This window comes from Onychomys torridus, chromosome 4 (assembly GCF_903995425.1).
Source record: "Onychomys torridus chromosome 4, mOncTor1.1, whole genome shotgun sequence".
NCBI classification, from domain to species: domain Eukaryota; kingdom Metazoa; phylum Chordata; class Mammalia; order Rodentia; family Cricetidae; genus Onychomys; species Onychomys torridus.
The window spans coordinates 21,398,783-21,426,079 of NC_050446.1; the positions used below are offsets into that span (position 1 = coordinate 21,398,783).

At 38.4% G+C, this 27,297-nt stretch overlaps 1 protein-coding gene across 2 annotated transcripts in view; it reads left to right on the forward strand.

Moving 5' to 3' along the window:
• The window catches only part of Arhgap15 (Rho GTPase activating protein 15), a 606,350-nt gene that overhangs the window by 6,623 nt on the left and 572,430 nt on the right, over positions 1-27,297 (forward strand). For both annotated transcript variants that reach the window (XM_036185140.1, XM_036185141.1), the window contains exon 2: positions 21,238-21,415. In XM_036185140.1, coding sequence (XP_036041033.1) covers positions 21,238-21,415 — 178 coding nt within the window. The remainder of the gene's footprint in view (positions 1-21,237; positions 21,416-27,297) is intronic.

Below are 27,297 nucleotides of genomic sequence, written 5' to 3' on the forward strand. Positions count from 1 at the left end.
GGCTGCCTGGCTGGCTGGCCCCAGGAGTCTCCCTTTCTTTCCCCCTTGTTCTCTTCTCCCTCTTCTCTTTTCGAGCCTAGAATCCTCCTCCTACTTATTCTCTCTGCCCACCAGCCCTACCTATCCCTCTGTTGCCCTAGCTATGGGCCGTTGAGCTTTTTATTAGACCAATCAGATGCCTTAGGTAGGCAAGGTACAGTAACACATCCTTACATAATTAAACAAATGTAGTGTAAACAAATGTAACACATCTTTACTTAGGAAACAAATGCAGCATAAACAAATGCAACACACCTTTACATAGATAAAGCAATATTCCACAACATAAACAAATGTTACACATCTGTACATGGTAAAAGTAAAATTCCACAAAACATAAACATGCCTAGAAGCCCATTCCCAAGGAGATTGTAGATTTTGTCAAGGCTAGTTATCACATTTTTAAATATTTTTTCTATTTTAATAGACAGTAGCACAATTGAATTAAAGTCTGTAAGTAATTTAAGCTCCAAAATCATATCCTGTAATGTGATGAAAATTATTGGGGAAACAAAAAAAAAATTAGGTATGTGTTCCAGTCAATGAAAACTTTAAGTAACATAGACATACAAACACAAGAATTCAAATATAAACCTATGTGCACAAACCTAATTTCTCATGCATGTTAAAGCACATACTACAGCTAGATCCCCAAAACGCTTTGCTTGGCACATACACTAGACATTGCACTTCCATTTTATCCAGACACTGAGGTGCACATAGTGCTGTTGTTGACCTTTTTCCCCAGACTGTCCCCTCATTTGACTTCTCAGTGTATCCTGGTCTGTTTTCACCCTACTAATTAATTGGTAGATGATCTTTCTTGGTGTCTTTTGTGTATTTTATGGCAGCATTTAGATCTCTAAAAGAGATCTAAATTGAAATAATCTGAGCTCAATCTTGGGATGCAATCTTAGGTTTGTCCTGGATGTTTATTTCTATGTAATCTTTAGTTCTATGACTTCAAATCCAATCTATGTGCTAATTAGATCTCAAGACCAAACCTTTGTTCACAGCATTAAAACTGTAAATGTAACTGACTACCCATCATCTGTCCTTGAATGTCTCTGACAAGTTGCAATAACTATATCAAAAGCAGTCCCTTTTTCTAGAAATGGAGCTCCATGGGTAAAATGCTTGCTAAACAAGTCTGAGGACTTGAGTTCCAACTGCTAGAACACACGTAAAGAACAGGATGCAGTAACACATGAGTCTGTAATCTCAGTGAGATAGAAATAGGAGAATCACCCAGAAGCCCAGTGGTCAGGTAGCCTGGAGTACAGAGTGAGGCTGAAGCAAAGAGAGACTCCACCTTAAAAGAAAACAAGGTAGAAGGTGAGAACCAACTTCTAAAAGTTGTCCTCTGAACTCTATACTCCTGCTGGAGAACATGTGTCCCCCATCTCTCTCTCTCTCTCTCTCTCTCTCTCTCTCTCTCTCTCTCTCTCTCTCTCTCTCTCACACACACACACACACACACACACACACACACACACACACACACCAGAGAGACAGAGTGGCAAAGAACTTTAAAATATAAAACCAAAGTAGTCACCTAAGCACTGCCACCTCTGATTAACCCATGTGCTTATCTTCTTCTGTCTTCCTGAATTATGACACCATCTTTTGGTCTTTCTGGGGCAATCTAGAATCATGCTTTCTTCCCCACCTTCTTCTTTCTCTTTCCTCTAAACACCTTCCACTCCCTGAACAGTAAGTAGATCCTGGGAAGTACAGACAAAGCTTCCCCCATACTGTTTATGTTTCAGTGATGCCTCTCATAAAACGTCCCTTCTTTCTCAGACTATTTTTTTTATTAGTATGTTTGTGGGTATAATGATTTTTCTCTACAAAATTCTGAGAAACATGATGCCATGAAGTTTTAAACAAAACTTCAGGGACCAGTTCACTGTTAGTTACTGTTGTATTATGGAAGAGACAGCATGGCAGAGACAACTTACAAAAGAAAGCATGGAATTGGGTGCTTGCTTAAAGATTCAGGGATTCAGAGGGCGGGTTCATGACCATCATGGCAGAGTACATGACAGCAGGCATGATTCTGGAAAAGTAGCTGAGAGCTTATATGTTTAGAAAACAACCATAAGGCAGAGAGAGAGAGAGAGAGAGAGAGAGAGAGAGAGAGAGAGAGAGAGAGAGAGAGAATTGGGAATGGGGAGGGTTTTTGAAACCTCAAAGCTCACCCCAAGAGACATAACTCATCTGACAAGGTCATACCTCCTAATCTTCCCCAAACAATTCCATCCTTTGCAAAGGTGTGGGGTGGTGGTGGAGGAATAGCAGGCAACAAGCATTCAAATATATGAAAAATGGGGCACCACCATAATCTCTAATCAAAAGTAATATGGAGCAATGTGGATTTGCCTTACTTAACTCACAGTCTCAATGTTGAAGAGTCCAGGAAATTCTACAACCTTTTGGTTGGATGTTTGGTCTAAATGTGAATTTTTTGCTACAGTGTATTATTAGCTATGTTTTGAGGAAATCATATCTTACATACATTGAAGATACTGGTGAAGAACAAATATATAGAAGAAAGAATATACTATAAACAAAAACACCATCTATTACATTTTAAAAGGCATTGTCATACAAATTGTTTATTGTTTACATGTAGGTATTTTACTTGTATCCATGTATTTGTATTCATAAAATATTTATTTGTTTCTTGGATTTTGGCTGATAGATTTATACTTTCTAGGAGTCATTTAGAGCAAATCAGAGGACAACTAAGGGTATTTTTTTTTGTCTTGAACTCAGCGCTTTTACCATTTCCATTTCTGTTACTGCAGAATTCTTAAGCTTTCCTCCCTGTTATTTCCAAGTAGCTAAAGTGACCGTTTGGGGACATGGACAGTTCAGTTCTGCCCTAAGCATTCCTACTATGCTCCAAACTAAACTCATCCTCTCCTGGTTTGCACTGCCTGCTGTGCCTCGAGACTCCGCTTTTGTTTCCCTGGACAGGCCGAAGTTGTTGTTGTTGTTGTTGTTGTTGTTGTTGTTTCAGCTAGTCAGTGTCTATTTTCAAGACACCTTGCATGTCGTCTTACTCCCAACCACTTAGAACCTGTAAGAGTAGCTGTGTATAATAATCAATGAACAACTATTCTCTTAGCAAAAGAATGTTACAGAAATTGACCATGGTCTATAAAAATAGGGAAAGACTTTTGAACACTTGAGACTTTTCCTGAGTCTAAAAATTAGAAAAATGTAGAAGTTAACTTATGAATACATCACAGATAAATATCACTGCACCTACTCCGATGGTTATTGGTACTTCAGCTGCTGTGTCAGGCAGTAGCAATTGGATTATCACTTGAATCTGTGACTCTCTTTGCCTTGTCTTTACTCTTATCTAAAGACAAATGTAGCATGATTTCTGTTCTAGTTGAATTCTAAGTATTATTATAAATTTGTGAAACTCATCATGACTAATTTCTTGCAATTAGTTTCAATTCCACCATACAGCAATGTGTGGGAGTACAGTTCGGCAGTACAGGAAAGGCAGAAGATGGGCTAATTCCTCTTTTGTTTGTTTTGATTGGCAGAAAACTTTTACTCCAGAAAGCTCAAAACAGGCTATCTCCAGAAATATAATTTTGTTTTCAAGAGTTGCTATTTTTTGATAAAAGTGGTAGCCAGTCACTGATCCTTGGAATTGAAATTAGGAAGAATGAAGGAGGACTAAGGCATGGAAGAGAGGAAAGAGTTCCTTTTTACCTACTTTTATTTAAATCCAGTGTTTGTGCAGGTATTCAAGTAAATCACCTGCGACAGGTATGCTGAGGCTACAGAAATGTATCTGAGGGGGAAAGGGGGTGGTAAGGAAATTGTGAGGTACAATATCTCAATTATTGGCAAGAAAATGTATTTTGTTTTATTTCAGTTCTTCCCTGGGTAAAAGACCTCAGTATTCCATTATGGAGTTTAGGTGCGTATTCCAGTCCCTACTGTGAAACAGCATATCCAGGACATCGATGAGGGCACTATGTTTAACTAGGGAACCCAAGTGCTGGGATAACATGGGAGGCAGCTGGGCTTCTGTCCTTGGAGAGCCACAAGATCCTGTGGTTGCTTGGCAATAGGTTCTAGATTAGCCATCTGGCTTTAGGAAAGGGAATTAGCAATGGGGTGGGTAGGTACTGATGGGGCCATCTTAATAAGAAAACTGGAGATGAGTCTGTAATGGCAGATGTGCAGAGAGTACAAATAATGGCATAGACGGGGAGAAAGCAAGATGAAGCAATTATTCTGGCTTTCCCTCACTGTGTCACACAATCCTGAGTCCGTTTGGCTCTTGTAAGTGTGAAGCAGAAATGAAACACGAGAATCCAATGACACTCCATACTGATTGGGAATCACAACCATTTTAAGCATGAGAGCAAATCTGAGCTCAGACATTCCCCATGGTCCTGGTAGAATTGGTGGCATGGAATTGAAGGCAACAAGCATCTGTAAAGATGAAGGAATAGCAGCTTTGACCACACTGTCTGCCTAAGGAGCCTACAGTTAATTGGGCAGATTAGACACTGCTTCAATAAAGAATAGGAAGCAAGTCAGGATATAAATATCGGTCAAAGTATAATAGGAACAGTAAAAGAGGCCAGAACAAGAGAGAAAGGAGAAGTCACTTTGTGCCAAGAGCACAGCATACTATCTTAACATACATGGGAGGAGGTAAGGACATGTCAAGTAATGTCTGAAGAAAGTTTTTCTGAAGCTGTGGTGCAAACACCATCTCCCAGTTCCACTCCCCATTTCTAACTTACCTGCCTGAATTCACGAAGAGTAAAATATAGAAACTTGTGTGAGCTTAAGATGCAGCTGGAACTCTGTTCCATGCACTCAGCAGAGGAGGGATGCTTCTATGCATATTGATGCCAGGTGTCACCATCAAAAATATCTCCAGACCAGTCAGAACATTCAAACTAGAAGAGTCATTCAGAGAGAAATGGAACACAGGGACATGTGTCTTCTCTAAGGGAAAAAAAGGGGTTCTCATCCAGTGGACTGCTATCAGTCAGTCTGGATCACTTTGTCAAAGCTAATGATTTTTCAAGTGAAGATATGTAACATTTTTTTCTATTTCTTTTTTTAAAATAAACATCAGCTCTCATTTTCAATTGGAAATTGATTCAAAACATTTTAAAACATTGTTCAGGTCCAACACCATATGTCTGTGGGCTGAATCTGGTTGGCTGTCTGGCTGCCTTTCCACCTCTTATTGGATTTATAGCTGTTCCTAAGAATGCAGGAGCGGGTGTCACAGAGCGAACAAGAGCCACCAACTCACTTTTATACAGTTAAGACATCTTGAAAGTCCTTTGGGATTTGTTAGAACATTGAATTGTCTTATAAGAAACCATCTATTTATATAGATAGCTTTTCATTTAAGTTTGTTTTGTCTGTCTAGATTTCATGACTGGGTTCATTTTCTTCACTAGAAAGAATAAATTTTCTTCTGCTGCCAATTCTCTCCAAAACATTTTAAAATCATCAAAATATACTCCAAAAGTTTAACTTAACTGAGTAATAAAGAATATATTACTTTTTCAACAGGTGTGTTTAATCGTATGTTATAGACTGTCTTATTATAGTGTGTCACCTGACATCTATATGTGTGTAGATGTACTATTCTATGGGATATGAAAGATTTTCATATCTCACGGGAGAGGAGTAACAGTGACAACATCTAAACATGTATCCACATGTGTGTGGCCACACTGGTGCTCATGTACACACACACACATGCCTACATGCATACATGCACACGAATTTCACAGTACACAAAGTAGGCAATATAATCAGGGTGTGGATGCGTGACCCTTTTCTTAACGCTCTGTGTCTCAGAAGGATCATGGTGAAGGAGATAAGCAAGTAAAGCCACACAGAAGATAAAGAAAATCCTAACATTTTAAATAAAACAATCCTCAGTTCAGTATATTTTAGCTTATTTTAATTTTGAGATTATAATTACAACATATTTTCCTTTCCCTTCCTCCTTCCAAAATCTCCTCCTGGCTCTCCTGAGAATTCATAGCCTCTTTTTTCAAAAATTGTTATTGCTCACATATATTTATATACACATATATACCTAAATATAGGTTTTCAGTCCATATAATATCACTTGTATGTTCATTTTAAAACTTGAAGTATTATGCATTCTCTAAGTTAGGATGGAAATTTGGCTGAACTAATGAAAATTATAATAATGTTGAATGAACTGGACCCTGTTGCCTGTATTTCCTAGCTAAGGGGGCCTCTGGGAACTTTGATTTAGGGATCCAGCTATCCCAAAGTTTCATGAGTTAAGGTAACCAGCAAAACAACAGAAGAGACTAAAGACACTAAATGCATGAGGACCCTTCAGTTACTCAGTCAGATGGAGCTGAAAAAATCCTAAGATGTGCAATGAACATGGGATAGTGGGGGATTTTCAAAGTTGGAGGATGAAATATTCAATTAAAAAATTTAGATTTAAGTACAGAAGACTGGCCAATAATTTTTCCTCATTTTACTGTCCTTGGCTTCTACAAAGAACTTTTACATGATCCATTCTTCCAACTTTCTTCTACTCTTTAACAAGGAGAGTTCTGTTGCAAGTGTCCAACTTGTTATTTGATTCACACTTACCAAGTCCATGATATAAGCCAACAAACCAAAGGTAGCAAAGAACAAAGAACAGAATGTGGTACAGCAGGCTTGGAATCTGTGGCCGGCTGTGCCTGTGTATATCTCTTATGTGAAAGGACAAACGTTCAGCAGTATTTGTGCTGGATATTTGTTAGTATCAAACTCCTGTATTGATGCACTGTTTTCATTCATCTGCGTCCATGTACCTCCCCACCAGCTACTCATATAGCTTTCCCTTTTCCCAGTACGGTGCTCCATCACCTGCATGCTCTAAAGTGAACTTCCATCCCCATAAAATAACTACAGTTACAACAAAAGAAAGATGAATCTAATAATGATATAGCAATAATTTTAGAATAATATTAATATAAAAATGACTCTTGCCAGGCGTTGGTGGCACACGCCTTTAATCTCAGCACTGGGGAAGCAGAGCCAGGCCTATCTCTGTAAGTTCAAGGCCAGCCTGGGCTACCAAGTGAGTTCCATGAAAAGCGTAAAGCCTGTCTCGAAAAACCCTCTTACAACCTTTATAAAGGAGGCTGGAGATGGTTCAGCAGTCAAGAGCATGTGTATGTTGGGCGGCTCCCAACTACCCATAACTCTACCTCCAGGAGACCCCACCCCTTATTCAGGACTATGCCTGTGCTGGACTCATGCATATAATATGCACATATAGAGAATGAAAATTAAAATAAAATAAAATATGTAAACCTCCTTCTAAAATAGCTTAAAACTAGGAAAATCTGAGACCCTGAGGGATGATGGGCTAATGTGGTTTATTTCTTTTCTTTCTTCCTGTCTTTTTTCTTCCTTCCTTTCTTTCTTTCTTTCTTTTCTTTTCTTTTTCTTTTTTCTTTTTATGGTTTTTGAGACAGGGTTTCTCTGTGTAGCCCTGGCCATCCTTTAACTCACTCTCTAGACCAGGCTGGCCTTGAACTCTGAGATTCACCTGCCTCTGCCTCCAGAGCACTGGGATTAAAGGCGAGTACCATCACCACCTGGGGTAAGCATGATTTTTGACCCTCCCTCAACCTTACTGATTTGGAATATCTGTGGAAGATATGATTAAGTTTGCTTGCTTAATTATCTATAAACAAATCACTGATGATTTTTGTTTTTATTTTTTTATAACATTGTTTTATAACACTTGACCCCACCCTTCTCTGTTCTAGTCCAGCACTCATTTTCAATTGTAGCAGAGTTGATTTTTTATTCTAACTCTTAGGATAAATGTTAACTAAGTGCTGGTAACTACTCATTCCAGAGGGATGGGATTCTGTGGTTGTAAAAACAACTGGTCTTGGGTATTGGACTGGGCCTGCAATGTATACATCGAGCTAATTCATCACCTTAGTTCCCAGTCCAGGCTCCATCAGGCCACTTTTTCTTCACCAGGCATTGCATTGTTTCTGACTACAGCTTCTTCTACTGGTAACCTGGTCATTTGTTGCCTTATCCACTTACTAGGGCTGAAGTCCTGCTCCAACACTGCCAGTCTGAGACGTCTGCCAATAATGAATCACCTACTTGATAGCTTCTACACTGTCCCTCATTGGCTGTTTCTGCTCCCTGTTAGATAATTCTATCTGACTTGTTTTTCCAGTTGACACTGTTTACCCCGACTATGACCAGATACTTACATCCTTTTTTTTTTTCTTTTTTCTTTTTGTATAGTGTTGGTACTTTACAGTTATACACCTCTATCACCACCTGTGCCTAACAGAGCTCTTCAGAAACTGTCACTTTAGATGGTTTATTAGTTTATGGTCCCTTTTCACTTTGTGAACATTAGAGATGATACTCAATTCAAAATGACAAATATACACATGCATGAGTTTTCCATAGGGCAAGAATTTTATTCCATCTCCCACCACACACAAAATTATTCCAAGATAAATCATAGTTTTAAAAATAAAACTTAACCAACTAATAATTTAAGGTAAAATATTTCATAAAAACAAGTACGTGTGTAACCTAGAATTACTCAGGGTATATTTAAGAAAAAAAAGTGATAATTAAAAGAGGAAAGGAGCCCGGAGAAATGGTTCTACAGCTTTGCATCTCCCTGCTCTTATAGTGGACAAGTTTTGGCTTCTGGCATGCATATGGCAGCTCATATCTGTAACTCCAGTTCCAGGGGATCTGACACCTTCTTATAGCCTCCATGGGCACCAGGCACAGACATAGTACACATAAATATGCACAAGTATTCATTCATCCACAAAAAATAAAAATTTTAAACAGGGAAGGAAGGGTAAGAAGGGAAGGAAGAGTATACTAGAAAAATTTTAAATTAAAGGATCCTACTAATAAAATTATAACATTAAAAGAATGAAAAGGCTACAATATACAATAGAAAATGGTTTGTATCAAGGTTGGTAAAGAATTACTGCCAAGCATTGGATGAAAGAAGATAACACAATTGAAAAATCATAAGAAAAATGGGAAAGACAGAATTATAGTTGCCTTTAGTGAGGTGAGGTGCAACTGTAACAGACAGAAGTATGAATCTCAAGTGCCCTAGTGTGGTGTTTATCTGTGATTATTCAAAAGTGTCCAGCTTCTAACAGCTAATTGAGCTCTGGACACAAACACAGGTGTGATCACACATGCAAAAATGCCTTCATTTAACATGTTTCATGCTCATGAAGAAGAGACACCTACTTTTTAAAGGAATATATATTAAAGGAACACCTCTGATAAACTTTTGATGATACAGTCATCATCCCTCACAATGGAATGTCACAATGCTGCTCCATCTCCAGAACAGTCCGCCCTGTTGGCTCTGAAATTCAATCCAATCAATCCAGACTTTAGAGACATCAGCATTATGGGAAGAATAATGAACACAATAACAAATTTTCTAGATGAAACTAATGCCAGCTGTATTGACATTACTGATCACTGTTAATTACTGATGAACACTAATTGTGCAATATGCAACTTTCCTATATTTTAACTCTGCCCAGGCAAAGACTGAGATAAAGTCTGGTAACTGTTACCAATTGCTAGATTTAACCAACTTGATAGAGAACTTTGCCACAGCATCAAAGTCGTTTTGTGTGTGTGTTGAGGGGGGGTTACCTTAGAAATCCTAGGAACTAGATACAAACACAGTCTTAAATGCAGTGCATAAAAACTTGGTACTCTTCCAGTAAAGATCGGAGCAGATGCTTGGCCCTGGCAATATCTAGACTCTGTTTCACCAGCGTTTTTGAATACTGTGGGTGCAGGGCAACTATGCTGGAATTTCTCTTAAGAGAAGCTTTATTATCAATCTCTTTAGTAAGTCCACAAGAGATTGAAAGTCCTTCACATTTCTTTCCGAGTTAGGTCAAAGCTAACAAGGAAACAGACTGAAGACTCCTTAGTTACACCCTGTGGAGTTTTTCTCTGTATCTGAGGGACTGGCATTCCAGAGAACGTCTTCCAGTCCTGAAAGGTAACCACATCAGCATTCACATTTTGGCCCTATGGATTTCCAATGCTTTGCAACCTGCCTGAGCATCAGAGGAAACCAGACATTTCACTAATCTCAATTTCTGTCTTCTTAGTTCAGTGAAATTGCACTTGTGACCTCTGTCACTAGGAACTTCGACTTTCTTGTTTCATCTTACCCTTTTCTGCATATGTTTGATGCCTTAGAAACATTAAACAAGTACTTGGATGTCCAAATTGTGCTTTCTAAAATCCTGGATCATTTCCCCTCATGTCACATAGTTCTCTTATCGTGACGGTAAGATTTATAAATACTTGAAGAAATATGTATTCAGATTTATGTTTCTCATTGTTGTTGTTGTTGTGGTGGTGGTTGGTGGTGGTGGTGGTGGTGGTGGTGTGTGTGTGTGTGTGTGTGTGTGTGTGTGTTGCCTAGGCATATATTATAGCACATGTGGTTGGTCAGAAGATAGCCTTCAGGACTCAGTTCTCAATCTCCCATGCTTCTGGGGAATCAAGGTTAGGTCATAGGCTTGTACAGCAAAGAGCTTGACTAACTGAACTGTCTCACTGGCCATACCATATCTTTTGTAAAAAAAATAAATAAATAATAACCTTAAACAAATAACCAAATGTCTCCAGGAACTATAAGATGAGTTCAAATTCCATGAAAGCAGTTGCACAGTTCTCCTAATTCGGCGCTGCCAGAATTTCTCTACTTAGCTTTTCTACGCAGCTAACCCTACACTGCCATTTGATGTGGATATACATGTCTTTCTTCTGTGAATGTAATATCTCACCCCATGGGGCTCAGATTTATCTCTTCTCCAGTGAAGTTGTGTTTATCCTAAACACCAGCCCTAATGACATACCTTGAAAATGTCCCTGGTTCCATTCTCCTTTACACCCTTATCAAACTCCATGATCATCAAGCATGCTATGCCTAACTTTACCGAAAGATTCTCCATAATTTCTGAAGAATGATTGGCACAAAACAAGCCCTTTCTTGGGGTGAATACCCACTATGCCTTGGACTAAAACTGTCTGCTTTGTTTCCATGAGAATGTTGCTAAAGTCCCTGGGAGATGGGGGTGCCAATAACCTACAGTTAACGGATGTCAGAAATGCCTATCATACAGATTTTGGATCTATTCTATTTTTAATGGATTATCTCCATTTAGAATGGCCACATGCAAAGATAATAATAGTAATATTACAATTTTTCTAAGCAGCTGACCTGTCAGCCATTTTCAGTAAGTGCAGCCCACCCCCAGATTCCCCAATATTGGTTAAATAAATGTAAAGTCTTATTATCACATCTCCCATATGTAACACCTGCCCTGTCAAAGAGAATGTTACCCAATGGGCTGGCTATGATCAAATTTCTTTACTGTGATCTTCCTTTCTCATTATATTTGACATTTTTGAAACTGGGTTTTATTGCATTCTCTCAGCTTATGGAAGTGGTCTGGGGAAATGAGACTTATAGAGATGTAGAAGCCACTGGGAAAAAAGAAAAGGAAAGGAAGCGAGAAGGAAACAGAAATTAGAATGTTATTTTGGCAAATGGCTGCTGTGGTAGAAACAGCAAACAATTGCAATGCAAGTTAATTACTGACCTGTCAGGAAAGCATGACGTGAAGGTTGTGCCACGTATTACCGGAGCTACCACAGCCACAAGTCATTTCCACAGGGGAGCAAGCAGACTTTGTTGTAGCACAGATCAACATAAGATCTTTCCAGGGGATTGAAATGGATTTCTCTGAGAAATACTACTTGTCTGTGGAGTAGCCATGAGCTCTTAGCAGACCCAGAAAGTCAGTCTGTGCCACACATGCAGAGAAAGAAATAGGATCTGACTGCAGAGGGGCTTTCTGCATTTGGGGGGCAGAAGAGACCTGGCTTTTGTGGGTAGGGGTGACCACGTAGCTCATTTGCTACACAAGGAAAATCTAGGCTGGCTCTCATAAAATGTGAATTCTCTGAGGGTGCATGTGATATCTGCCTCTGAAATAGTTGTCCTCAAAAAGCTCCCAGTGGTAGCCAGTGTCATATGAAAAAGTTCATATTTGTGTATGTGAGTGAGTACATATATAAACTGCCTGAAGTAATCTTGTTCTCAAGGGAGATGTTCACTTTTTTGCAATAAGAAGGAAACATAAGGGTTATTCTGAAATGGAATGAAAATATGGTGTTCCGTACATTTTTGGAAATCTATATGAATCTCTAGGAATACTTTAATTCTGGCCACATAAATATAAAAAGCCTCACTTCTTTGTGCCTCTGACTTGCTGTGAAATACTCAAAGTGCACTAGCACTCATCACAAACATTGCTAGGAACACATATTAAAAAAAAAAAAAAAAAACTTAGCCAGATGTTTTCCTTTTCCTGACAGTGTGTTGGTAAGTTACACACACTAGTATTAACTACTTTCCTCAACAAACATCGGTTCTATCACTCTTGTTTGTCCCAAACCCATAGGAATGCATATTAATTCATTGGGAGAGTTTATGATATGTATCTAATGTGGCTGCACTGTAGTCATTTTAATTTCCCTCATCTCTGACATATTTAGTTGGGAATTGTTGTTCTCTTAGTTTCCCAGACTTTGTACTCTACAATGGCATCAAGTATGTTTAGGGATACAGGGTCCTGGGCTGCCTGGGAGGACTTTGTACTGCATATGGCAACTTGGAGGAGAAAGGCCATGTGTTCAAGCCCAATTCCACGGAGGCCCACAACATGGAGACTTCATCATAGGGCCTCTTTACTTTTCCATAGCTCAAAGATATTGTAATGTGTTCTTGCTTTCAATACTGCTGTTGTGAAAGATAGGTCAAAACTCTACTTTCAGACTCAAAAGGGCATGCTGCTGAGCTTCCACATAATTAACAGTGCAAAAAATAATTGGCAGAACAGCTATGAAATTTGTGATTACATATCATGTTCACTCCTCTTTGGGCTTTTGCAGGTTGAAAGGTGAAATAGAGCCCAGAACACCATAGAATCAAGTCTCATGAGCTGAGCCAACATTTCTGTGGCTCTGATGAAGTGTGTTCTCATCACACTTCCTGTTTTTAAAGCAGGATTGAAAGTGGAACTTCAGCCATACCACAAGATATTCTTGCTTTCTTAGTACATACAAATCAAAAGTCTAGAGGAATAGTAAAGCCAGGCTTAAATAATTTATATTTAAATTTCTAAATTGGGAATTTGGGATTAGTGGGAGAGATTTTTAAAATCAGTGGGTATCTCAGACACATGCAAAATTGTCTTGTTCTTCACTGTCTTTGTTAGTCATTCACCATTATTGATTGCCACCTGCAGAAAGCATCAAAGTCCTATGTAATAAAAATGATGATTTAAATGAATGACACTGACTAGGATAAACAAGGGGCAACCTGAGCAGGAATGAAGATTTAATATAACCAGAATTACTATACCTATTATTAGCAATATGCCTGAGGTAACTAAGTCATCCAGAGAAGAAACAAGCAGCACGAACATTATAAAATCTAGACAAATGAAGATTTGTGGGGTCCAGACATGGGTAGAACAGTGGAATAGCTCTCAAAATAACTGTCAGTAATTTTGGAATAATGTAGAGACACAGAGCTCTTCTGTCCTTTTGAAGATACCCTGAAATGCACACAGTGCTTGGGTGAGCCCAGCTACTTCCAGATACTGAGTCAAGTTATCAGGAACTCTCAAGTGTGAGTCAAGATTGAGCAGGTTTTGTGATATAGCTTGGTATCAAGAAATGTATTTCATGAAGACTGGGGCATCACTTCAATACACCTAGGAGGCATTTTTCAGGATGAATCACTTATGTGCAATCCTGATGGCATCTCCATGGAGCTTACTTAAAGCCATATGCAATATGGTCTGGTATTCATTCTAGATTTTTGGAAGTTGCTCACAATGCTCTTCTTGTTTACTTAGGTAATATTATATCCTTCCGAGGTCTTTGATGTAGTTGGAGACTAGATAGTTATAATTATGATTTTCCCTGGTTATGATAAGAGATAAATTAGATATGAAAATTTAGACTCACAAATATAGGATATATAGAATATTTTCTTTAATTTTGCTGAATATAATATAGCTGTAGTTCTTGCTTGATGACTGTTCTATAATATGTAATTTTACCATGTTAAAGTTAAAAACCTTCCTTTTTGATTAGAAAGAAAAGGGGAAATGATGTGGGATAATGCTTTTGTTTAATGGTTTAATAAAACACTGATTGGCCAGTAGCCAGGCATTAAGTATAGGTGGGATAAACAGACAAGGAGAATTCTGGGAAGAGGAAGACTGAATGAGGAGATGCCAAGCCTGTCATCCAGGGAGCAGCATGTAATTGCACACAGGTAAAGCTACAGAACATGTGGAGACATAGATGAACAGAAATGGGCTGAGTTTAAGTGTAAGAGCTAGGCAATAGTTAGTCTGAGCTAATGGTCAAGAAGTTTTAATTAAAATAAGCCTCTGTGTGTTTACTTGGGTCTGAGCGACTGCAGACCCTGTGGGACACAGGAAAACTTTCAGCTACAGTCTGGTAAACATTCTTCTACCTGATTCAAAGATGCATACTGCCAGAGGAATTTCTATTTTGACATTCAGGCAAATGCTTCTTTGAAAATTAGGGAGACAGCTGGCTAATCTTTCATAACATCATGTTTGTTGGCATAATTGGAATAATTTTATATAAGTAATTCACTGAGAAAAATGAAGGATACAGGTCAGGAAGAATAGAAATGAAAACTGCATAAATCCAGCTTCTGTAGATTACAGGATGCCTAAGTCAGTGACAAAAAAGGGACCTTAACAGGCAATTTATAGAGTAATAGTAGGGTGTGGGGTAGAGGGATAGAGTGCTGGAAGATAAGGGGAAACAAGAAACTGTAGGGAGTAAAGAGAGGTCTTTATGTATGATTCAAATATAGCTTGCAAAATATTATGTAGAAACAGTTCTACTTGGAATCAGTGGTTCCTGTCATAGTGAATGAGTCAGTCTTCTTTGCAAATACATTGCCCACCACTACAGCTTGTGTTCTAATTCATTATGATCACTCTGCTTCCCTCCACCCCTTCCTTATGCACCTCCTGCTGTCAATGGGGAGATTCTGCTTTCCTCTCAATCCATCGATAGAAGACATTTGTATATGATGCCAAGATGTCTCCTCTCTCAGACTCTTTTCTGGAGGGTTTACAATACCAGCCGGTATGGCTTTGGCAAGTGCTCTCAACTGATGCATAGATCAGAAGACAGGCAAGCAACACTAACAATCTCACCTCCAGAAGTCAAACGCCCCTTTCTTTATGACATTCATTGTGGTTTCCCTTCACTTTATTCTCTTCCCTCTCACATTATTCCCCCTTCATGAAAGAATTGGTAGCTAGTTTACACTATCTTAAATGTTAGCAAGGCTGTGCACTCTAAGCCCTTACCTGACCTAGCCAGGCATTCTCTGACCTTCTTCTCTTGCAGAATTGCTCTCTCCATCTCCTAGCTCTTCATCAGTCTGATAACACTGATCTTCTCCCAAGCTGGGTACAATCTCAGTGTAGCAGATTAGAGAATTTAATGACTGAGGTGTTTCTCTATCATCCTCAGAAAACTGTAAGGCATTTGATATAAGAACACAATCTCTGATGTCTAAGATGCTGCCCACCTTCTGGAAGAATCTCAGTAAATCTTGAAGGAATAATGTTTTTCAGCTGATAGGAATCTTTTTTTTTTTTTTTCTGTGTGTGATGGATGTGTGTTCTTGTGGGTATGTGCAGGTGTACATGTAGGTGTTCATGAATGTGTTTGTGTGTGAGAGTATATGAGAGAAAGACAGAGAGAGGCAAAGAGACAGAGAGACAGAGACAGAGAGACAGAGACAGAGGATGCCTTGCAATCCTCTCCTCCATCACACTCCACTTGACCATTTGAAACAGAAGCTGATACTCAAACTCACTAATTCAGCTAGTTTGACTTTTAAGGAACTCCAGGAATCTGTGTGTATCTACCTCCCAACTCCCCATGATGCCCAACTTTTAGATTTTCACATGGGCAATGAGGATTTGAATTATACTTGTATGGCAGGCTCTTTACCAATGGTATCATCTCCCCTGTCTGGAAAAACAGGTTTTGATGCATTGTTTATTGTTGTTGTTTTTTGAGACAGGGTTTCTCTTTGTGGCCCTGGTTGTCCTGGAACTAGCTCTATAGACCTCAAACTCATAGAGATCTACCTGCCTCTGCCTCCTGGGGTGCTGGGATTACAGGAATGTGCCACCACTGCCTGACTACAGCATTTTAAAAACCCTCTTCAGAATACTATATTGTTCCACAAAATTAGAAACTCACAAATAAAAAATAAATAAATAAATAAAAAAGATCAATTATAAAGTAGTTTCGCTGATTAATTTCTTTGTTTCTGAGATAAAATATTGACCACAACTTGAGGAAGAATGGGTTTAATCGACTTGCAGTTTATATATAGTCTATTATCCAGGGAAGCTAGGAGAGGAACTCAGGCAGGGAGGCAAGAAAAGAAGCAAAGACTAAGGAGAAACACTGCTTACTGGCCTCCTCTCCATTGCTCGCTCAGGTGGATTTCTTACACACCCTGGACCACATGCCTAGGTGTGGTACCAACCATGGTGAATGGAGCCCTCCCTCATCAATCATTAATGAGGAAAATCTCCCCAGACTTTCCTAAAGGTGGATCTGAAGGAGCAGCTCCTCAGCTGAGGTTTGCTCTTCTCAGGTGACTCTAGTGTGTGTCGAGTTGATGAAAACTAACCTGCACAGTGTTACAAAGTGAGTAACACAGCAAAAGAAAATCCAGTAGCAGTTCCTGAGTTTCTGTGGTTTTAATTACCTATAGCCAATCATATTCTGAAAGTATTACATGGAAATTTGCCTAAATTTAAACAAATCTTAAGTTCGAAGCTGTGTGCTGCTCTGAGATCATAGTGAAATTGAATGTTGTCTGCTCTGACACTCAAGAATGTGAGCCATTCCTGTGTATAGTGTGTTCATTGTATATGATACTCACTTATTAATGGCTTGGTAACTCTCTCAGTAATTAGATCCAGCATTCAACATCTTATACTTGATTTTTTAAAATTCTTATACAGTGCCCAATTTATGTCACAGTCCTACCTTCTTCACATACTGTATGACATCACTTGGGCATATGTCTTCTCCCCTTGTCACTAGAAGATGCATGAGGATAGCACAATTTTAAGAGAAAGAAACCACATTTGCATAACTTCCATTCCAACACAGTGTTATAATTGTGATCGCTTAGTGTGCATGACTCATAAAATAACCTATATCGCTAATATATACACATAGAGGAAAGCATAGCAAGCATGATTTCCATCATGGTCCAGTTTCAGGAACCTACCAGGACACATGGCACATCACCCTTGTAGACAGGGAGGCTTACAATACAAGGATAGCTGAGGAAAGACAAGAAACATGGTGTAGTAAGAAATGAACAACGTAAGGCCAGATGAAAGAGGAAGCAGCAGTTAGGGGAGAGAAAAGAGCAAAAGTCAAGAGCAACGGGCAGGAAGAGTCAAACAGCTGAGGGAAAGCTCTGAAATAGGGAGATTGTTCCTAAGCAAATAACTGGGAGGTCAGAACAGAAGTTTTCTAAGTAACCCTGTCTTTTGACAGTAGCACATTACTAGGCAATTTAGGGGTTGCTTTTAAAATGAGCATAAGAATTCACACAGCAGGGCTATGCAAATATAGTGGCTAGATAGTCTCAGTCAAAAGACAGAGGCTTCAGCATGAATGAGTCCCCCACTAATATGACAAACATCCCACCCTTAGACTTTGAATCTATTGAGTAATGTAGCATATCAAGCCTTGGATGTACTTGGAGAACTTCACTTCAAAATAAAAGACCTTTCTAGAGGAAAGTAAAATGTAATTATTTTAATATGAATTAAAATGTAATTAATTACCTCAATTTTTTTCTTCATACCCATTGAAAGAGCTTCTATATTCAATCTGATAAGTCTTACAACACATTCAGATAGGCATATTAAGAAAAAAAAACATAGCTAAGGAATCATTGAACAACTTTCCTCTAAACAACTTCGCATATTATGACTGAGGTATGATAGAGCATAATTATTTAGTGTGTACAATGTATTCATTTTATTACATGAACATGGGACCACCTCAACATTTAATAAGTAAGACAAATATCTCTATCACTCCCTTCTATTCAATAATAGCTAGGCTATTATTGCCCCCACTGTCTTCTTCCTCCTTAAGCAATTGCTCTTTGGGTTTCTGTCCCATGTTGGTTTGCACTTTTTTAGAACACTGTACTATTAAGATAGCAGAACAAATGTTCTTCTTTTCTTTTTAAGACAGGCTGGCCTAGAACTCATCACCCTTCTGCTTCAGCTTCCAAGTGCTGTAATTACACATGTGTGAGACCACAACCATTTACCATGCTTTAAAATGTTCCATTTTTCCTTTGGACTGGCTTCATTCAGTAGACCGAATGAGTTTTTGATTCTTCATCTTAGTGTCTGTGAATAGATGGTTTCATTTTTAAAATGTTGAACTATGTACATGCATATGTGTCAGTAGATGGGTGCACCACAAGTATAGATGCCCTTGGAGAACAAAGGCTTTGGACCCTGCTTAGAGCTGGAATTAAAGGCTGTTGTGAGCAGCCAGATATATGGTGTGAACAGGACTTGGGTCCTCTGTAACAGCAGTGTTTTAACCACTGAGTTCCCAACCCTTTGTTTTCATTGTATAGATGCACTAGAATTTGTTCCTCTGTACTGCTTTGGTTGAAATTATGTGCACATTTCATCTTCTTTGCCAGTGTTACTGGGAAAGTCCTTAGTCCCTTTGCATTTATCTCCTCTATAAATTGAATTGAATGTCTATTTCATAGGCATCTTAGAGAATCAGGAAATGAACTATTGTGAAGACTGACTACCATGTAGTTAATAAATCTGGACATATTTCTAAGTTGTTGTCATTTTCTTTTCTTATGTAGGTGCTTCGAGACAGGGTTTCTCTGTATAGCCCTGCCTGTCCTGAGACTTACTTTGTAGACCAGGCTGGATTTGAACTCAGGGATCTGCCTGCCTCTGCCTCCTGAGTGCTGGGAATAAAGGCATGCACCACCACTACACAACTAGTTGTCATAATTTTCTAATGGCCATGTATTATAAAATAACACTATTTTCATATTAAAATACTTTTTAAAAAAGATTTATTTATTATGTATACAGTATTCTGCCTCCATATGTCCCAGCAGGCCAGGAGAGGGCACTAGATCTCATTATGGGTAGTTGTGAGCCACCATGTGGTTGTCAGGAATTGAACTCAGGACCTCTGGAAGAGCAGTGAGTGCTCTTAACCGCTGAGCCATCTCTCCAGCCCTAAAATAATTCTTTACCTAGCACAGTGGTCCATATCTGTAATCCTAGCACTGAAGGTAAAGGGAGAACGGTTAGGAACTCAAAATCAAGGAAAGCCTGGGATGTACAAGACCTTGTCCCAAGCCAAAACACAAACAAACAGAAAGCCCCAATTTATTCTTTGCTGCATATTTCAGTGCCTGTTTTTCTTGATCTTTATAACAATTCTAATCCCATTTCAAACCTATGGATATCAATAGTCTCAATTCCTCTAATATAAGACTACTATTCCTTTAAGTTATATTACCTTTCTGGAATAGATGAGTCATTGCTTTGTCGAATGTTGTACCCAGGTGCCTAATGTTGACAGTACAATGGTCAGGCTAGGAAAAGGTCAGCAAGGTATACTGGGGAAGCTGTGTTTGTATCACAAAAGTTCCCTTAGATTTAGAGGGTGTATTCTCATGAGGGGCTCTGGCGGAACAGGTGAAGAGTGTTCTTTCTCAGGTGCTGCCCTGAGTCTGCTTTATTTCCCTCACAGTTGCTTGCGTAAAGTGTGCCTATGCTGGATTTGCCCAAGTTAGACTTTTTCTATTGAGTATATATCATGAATAAATAAAATGTATAGGAAAAAATAAGTAAATGCTGTTTTTCTTTTTCATTATATTCTTCTTAAATGTGATGTCCAACTAATGTAGCAAACAGTTTAGTAGGCAGGTGTCAATGAATACATGAATTTTAGTTTCTCCCTGTGGATATTGTGAGAGGAGCCTATTAGGTCTGCTTGTTTTTCTCTGACACTAATTCTATTTGATTCATATCATTCTCTCTCTCTCTCTCTCTCTCTCTCTCTCTCTCTCTCTCTCTCTCTGTCTCTCTCTGTGTGTGTACACACACACAGTGCTAATGGTACATACAAATGTGCATTCAAAACTGACAGTGATGTAAATAACAAAAAGCCTGTATCCGTAATAGTGAAGAGTTAGCACCATCATTTCCCTATACAGAAGACTGTATTACATAAACATTTATTTTTTTAAATATTTAATTTGGGAGGGTTAAAAAGATAGCTCAGCAGTAAAGAGCACTGGCTGTTCTTTCAGGTGATGGGGATTTGATTCCCAGCCCTTGGGCAGCAAGCTAGCAACCATCTTTAAGTCCAGTTCCTGGTGATCTGATACCCTCTTCTGGTCTCCGTGGGCACTGCATGAACATGTTGCACAGACAAAAGCATCCACACATATAAAACATAATGGAAAGAATTATTTAAAAAAAGATTTCATTTTTAGAAGGTGTGTGTGTAGGGAGGGGGCATATGAACGCAGTGCCCATGGAAGCCAGAAGAGAGTGTTAGATCCCATGGAGCTGGAATAACTGCCAAGGCTGTGAGCTGCCCAAAGTGGGTGCTGGAAACTGAGACAGTTCTTATGCAAGAACAGTAGGTAGTCTTAGTGGTCTTAGTCATCTCTCCCGACCCTATACAGAAGCTTCTAATAAAATTAGATGTTACACAGATAGGAACTGTGATGCTTACAAACATCTGTCATCTGTGGGGATGGATGACAGAGCTGCTAAAAACCAACTGGCAACTGTCTCATTTCCTACTGAATTTTAGTAACTTGATGATTAAGAGGATTGTCTACTCACTAATAGATTTTCACAAGAAGTGTATGTATCTATAGTAATATAATGTTTTATGTTTTACCAGGATAAGCTGTAGTGTGCAGACATCTACAAATTGTGATAACTCATTGGAAACACTGAATTCTGCACACCAAGCTACAGGAGCAGTGCAAATGAGAATCAAAAATGCCAACAGCCACCACGACAGGCTGAGCCAAACTAAATCCATGATCCTCACTGATGCTGCGAAGGTCACTGAACCTGTAAGTCAAATACTCCAAACATGCCACTTTCTTTTAGCAGACAGATTTAAAAAACAAAAACAAAAGCAAAAAACCCAGCTAATTAGCTTTGTTTTGTTTGTTTACCTAACGTGCACCAGGAAACTGTTTTGTAATGGATTTTCTCTTGCCTACTTATAGTCATAATAATATCCCCAGTTACAAGAGCAGAGCTGGGCCTAATCCAGAGTGATAGAGGGGATGTGGAGCCAGGCTGAAGAGCACCTTTGACTCCTTTCAAGGGCTTCTGTTATCATGCTCCATTGTCATAAAAATAATGAGGTTATGCTAGCATGCAGCGCTTGTACTTCCAAATACAGTCCATCACTTTGAAAAGCCAGAGGCTAAAATTAGCTAAGAATGAACTGAGGGGGAAAAAAAATCAACAACTTAAAAAATGTGAAAAATCTCTTTCTTAAAATCTCCCCCTAATAGAGAAGAGTTGAAATTGTGGTTTGATTTACAGTAGGTTCCAAGCGGCTGCAATGGTGTGGCTATTTAAGGTTTGGAGAGGAAGCCATTTTGTTCGATAATGTGTCATTAGAAAGATTTGAAATCAAATAGTTAGAGATGAACTCAACTGCCAATTGTGTCCCTGGCCCTGCACGCATCCTGAGCCACTCTACCCACTGATTGCAATGAGTCTCCTCTGGTTAATTTTCTACCATAATGGTGGTAACTTGCAGCTGAGGCCATAGAACGTTACAAAGTAATTTATGCCATGTTAGCCACTCTTTTGGACCCCAGATCTATTTTGTTTGTCACAGTGAGAGGAAGAGTGAGAAATAAGTTAGCTGGGGACAGACCATGAGTCCCAGTCATCCTGCAGAAGCACGTGAGCTATTAATTGAGTATTCTGTTAATATCATAGGGGCCTATGAAATATTCAGCTCCCTAACTACGTTATTAAATGAAGTAAACTTACTGAGTAGAATGTTACCAATTATATTTATTTTCCATTTTTCTCTTGAATTTCAAGCACAAAATTAACTCACAGCAATCTCAGGGGTTTGAGAAATATAAGAATTTAATCATTTCTTCCTCAGGTGTTGTAGACAGACTTAATGTGAGAAAGCCAGTGCTGATACAGGGGGAGTGAGAAATCCATCCTTAGATAAGGTAACTGTGAGAAAAGCATTTTCCTTTATTGACTTTCTCATTTACAACAATTGTCTGCTGGAAGGCACAACACTGTTAGCTGCCTTCACTTTAAAAACAGCTAACTGTTTGTCAACTATGAACTTGAGACAGTGGTTAGAGTCAATTATTGGACTCTCTATACGTTCTATCCATAAGAACTGTACCTTTGAAAAAGTTTAAAAGTTAAGTATATTTAATGATGCCTAACATATTTTATTGGCTGTGTTTAACAAAAGGCACTATGCCGCAGTTGTTTTTGACAAGCATGAAAACATCACAGCATGAGACTGCAAAAGGAATTATGGAGAGAAATTACAAGTGATCCATCTCTCAATGAATTATCCACCTCAATAGCCCGCAGAACTCAGCTACCAATTAACACCTACTTTATTACATGTTGGGATGTACTTAATAACTTTCATGTGTTTATGCACTATTACCTTGACTGATGCCTCTTGTACAATTAGGCATAATTGGCATATCAATATGCAAAAGTTAAAAGGATTAACCCTCTTAAAACTAATGAGCATTTCTGTATCCAGCTGCTAAATGAGACAAAATTAGCATTTTTCACTTTTGGGCAGGATTTTATCATGCAGTTTCTCATTGTTGGTATTACCTTGTTACATAACTTTAGTTTGGGGGGTTGTATGCTGGACTGCTAGAGAAAAAGAGTTTTCCAAAGTTAAATTAGCTGTAATTATCCCAGCTTTTGTTTCCGCATTCTTAGTCTGAGCAATATGGATTCCTCGATAAGGAACAAAAATAAAAGTTACTTCTGGTTATGTGTACTCAGTGCATAATTATATAAAAGGGGTATTTTAGTGAGGATATGTCATTTCACGGAGAAAACTTGGCTCAGAGATCCTATATTGAAAGCTTGCCATGGCACTAATTTCTTTCTGTCTCAGTTCTTTTCATCTTTTTTTCCATGCACAATTTTCTGACTAGATACTGACAGAATGTAAAGTATTTTGGCATATTTATTCAAACAAGCCTGTTAAAGTTATCTGCATGGTTTTTCAGAAGTTGGGCGACAGTGTGAGGTCAAGGGGGAGAGTTCGCATTTGGAAAGGGGGTGAGATGTACCCTAAAAATTTGTATGCATATTTGCACAAAGCAGTTTGTTATAACAGAGACACATACATGGAAATCTCTACAAAAGAAACATTAGGTGCACAAAGGCCACACATATGCTGTGTGTCTTGTTTAATAAAAATGTCTTGTTTATAATATCTGTTTATTGGAAAGTCTCATTTGAAACTACTAAACTAACTGATAACATAAGCTGTCTGATATTCACAATGATTTCATTATTATTTTTAATATTTTAGGGTAAAATCAATAGAATTTTTCATTAATTCACAATTTCATTTGTTGAGTTACAGTATTTTTATATGACTGTGTACTTATAACATAGTATACAATATTTGTCAGTCATTTAAGATTCTGAAAATTGAAGTTTTTTTGAAATGCTAATGTAGTTCTTCAACCCAAGAAATATAAACAGAGGTGAATTTAGTTGGGAGTTTGAGAATTTTGATGACCGAAATGTTTCAGGGAAGCACTTCAGTCACACAGGTACTCCACATGACATTAGAATGATATTACTGTGTTTTTCTTTTTTCTTTAAACATCGAATAATTAATATCTAAATTTCAAGAAGTTGATTTGGTACTCAGGGAATGTTGGACAGGTGGGACTATTGGCTTTTGAAGGATGCAGTTTCTCCATTAAAGAAATCTAGAGCATTCCATTTGAGTGGGAAGGAAGCTCCTTGGTCTCTGCAGTGATCTGTTGTCCCATCCTGAGATGCACAGTGAGGCCTCTGAGAGGAGGATGGCTTGTTTTCCAGAACACACGAGTTGGAAAAGCAGCCAGCAAGGGCAAAAAATGGAGCAAGTACAGTTGCCTGTCAAAGGGCAGAAAGGCCCATGTGCAATCCAGCAAATAGCTAGTGCAAAAGGTTCAATGCACTTCGATGTCTGTTTATCATAGGGATGCTCTAGTCTACCAGACAGTTCAAAATAGATATTAATGAACAGTTTAACAGTCCAAACCAGGAAGCTGCAAACACAGGATCTGCAGGCTGGAGCCATTTCAGCATTTAATGCTGGTGTCTTCTGCAGTGACAAGCATGAATATTCACCATTTCCATCCTGCAAACCCACAGAAGGGCATTACTACATTCATGGCCATCATGAACAGAGAAATATGTTTTCACGGGTGTTTAGATGAGGACTTAGGTCGAGCCATCCCTAAGTGTTAACATACAAGATTCCTCTTACCCCTGTTAACACACTGCTCCTGTTCTCTCTCTCTTTTTCATTTCAATGTATTATCAGAAAAAAGAGGAAACAATTTTCTTTTGTTTCTTACTTCTGTCATTATAGGATACTTGCCAAAGTTGTGGCTAGCCAAAAAGGCAGACATAAAAATCACTACTAAAAATATAAGCCTTCTGTTTAGCAGACTTTTTGAGAAATATTATGAGATTGTAGGGCATGTCCATATTTACTTCAAATCAAGCTTATAGTTAGGTTTGAGGCTTTGTTTGGATAAATTGTCCTGAAGTGGATCCTGATATTTAATTAAAATGACACTAAATCACATTGAATTGATAAGACTTGGCATCTCAAACAAAGGTAATTGCCCGTATTGGTTTTGTGCAAAAATAGCGCTGCTTGGAAAATGTGCAGGCAACACAGACTGTCAACTCCATTTATAGATCAATATGTGAAAACCATTGATCAGGCAGGCATGTGTAACAGTAACACTTTGCATTTATTTGTTGTTTTTATACCACATTAAGGCTTACAGGATTATAGACTTCCTAAATATTTTGACTTCCTCATAAATATATGATCTGTTGCATGTTAATTAAATGAGAGTCTGCAGCCATTTCTAAAATTGTTTTTAGTTTGATGGTTTCCTTTTATTGCCATGGATCGTATGATCTGAAAATGGATTAGTTTTCTTTTGCATAAAGATTATTAAAGCTTATTTTAATGTGTCCTATTTAATGTAAGATGTGACTGTTGTTTTGCTTTGGAAAACATAGACACAGACAGTTATTTTCTCATAGTGAGTGGCTGATCTGTTTTTTTATTAACTGGGCATTCTCAGTGCACAGGGTAGAATTATTTCCTGACATATTCTGCACACCCCAAAGATAACAGGTATTCTTGATTTCCCTGATAGAATTTGTTTTCTTTCTTTTCTTTTTATCTAGCTCCATAACGCAGGCATCTGATCGAACATTACATAGAAAACAAACTGATCATTTCAATTAAATTTTAAACACACACCAATGCAATCTGAATTCTATCTTTCTGATTTGAAAACAAGCCTCATGAACTGCCCTTCTGTGCTGCATTCTGCAGCTGAATCTTCCTTATCTCATCAGTGTAAGGACAGTGTTTTGTTCCTAATCTTTATTGGACTATTGTAGATGACATTTGTAAGCCATTTTGGTTTATAAGGAAAAGCTGGAGGACAGTGGAGAGAGACTCTCCGCAGATCCAAAGCTCTGATACGACAACGCAATAATGTGTCTTCCACTGCAATTTTCTTTGCCACTGAGAGGTCAATTCTGTTGAAGAATCTTTTTGTACCCTCTGTAAATGTTAGGAGTGCTGCTTTCAAGACAGCATTCAGCTTTGTGCACAATATTAAAATGCTACAAGAAGCAAGACTTCAGACGCACAAAGATAAAAGAAAACGAAACAAGAACAATACACAGAAACTCCCAGGTTGCCTAAGGTAACCAGCCTCCAGCTGTTGGCAGTCATGCAGAGGAGCAGATGAAAAAGTTTGTTAGTTAGAATTTCCACTTTCCTACAATATGCCCCAGAGAAGATTCAAACCCTACCAGAGGTTTCTGTCTCTGTCTGTGCCACCCTGTGCCATTTCATGCTGGGGAATCTTTTAACTCTATTTACCAAGTACAAATTGGGGTTCCCAAAAGGTGGGGGAAGTGTATGATAAAATTATAGAGTCCATACTTCAAAGAACAAGCCAGGACTCTGGAGTTCCCACATGTGGCAAGCACCGTTTTCCGTTTTACTTGAGCACAGAGCTAAATTTGTTTATAATCTCCTACTGATGGAACATGGTGCAGAATGTACATGAGATACATTTTTTTAAAAGTTAGTCCTCTGATTACTAATTTGAATCCAAAACTCTAACCTTGTTAGCATCTGGACTTATTTCCATAATAACAACCCCTTCAGAACCTACAAAGTAATGAATAATTGACAACAAATGAAATGTTTTGATAGTTGTCGGCACAAAGCATGTTTAATGTTTTGTGTTGCTTCCTAGCTAATTATGTAGATGACACATTTGTCAGACCTTGACTGCCATTAGAAACGTGTTTCCAGAGGGGAGAAAAACAGGCTATTCATAGAGTAATTAACTAGAATGCTCAATGACCTGTGAGAGATTCAAATCGCTGCCAGTTCAGACATTGTTTTGTTACAGAGCAGAGGGGTAATTAAAATTCCAAATTACAGTCCTATGATGGAGCATTTGTTTGTTGACAGTATACTCTTACTCTAGTTTGTTAATTCTTTTTTAAATTGCTTCTAATCCATTTTATAGCTTTAGTAGTTCCGTCTTTGAATTTACTGACAACTAATATTATGGTAAATTGTACTTCAATGGAGGACTGCCGGCTTCAGTTTCCTGGGAGCACAAGGTGGGTGGGACAGAGACGTTCCCTC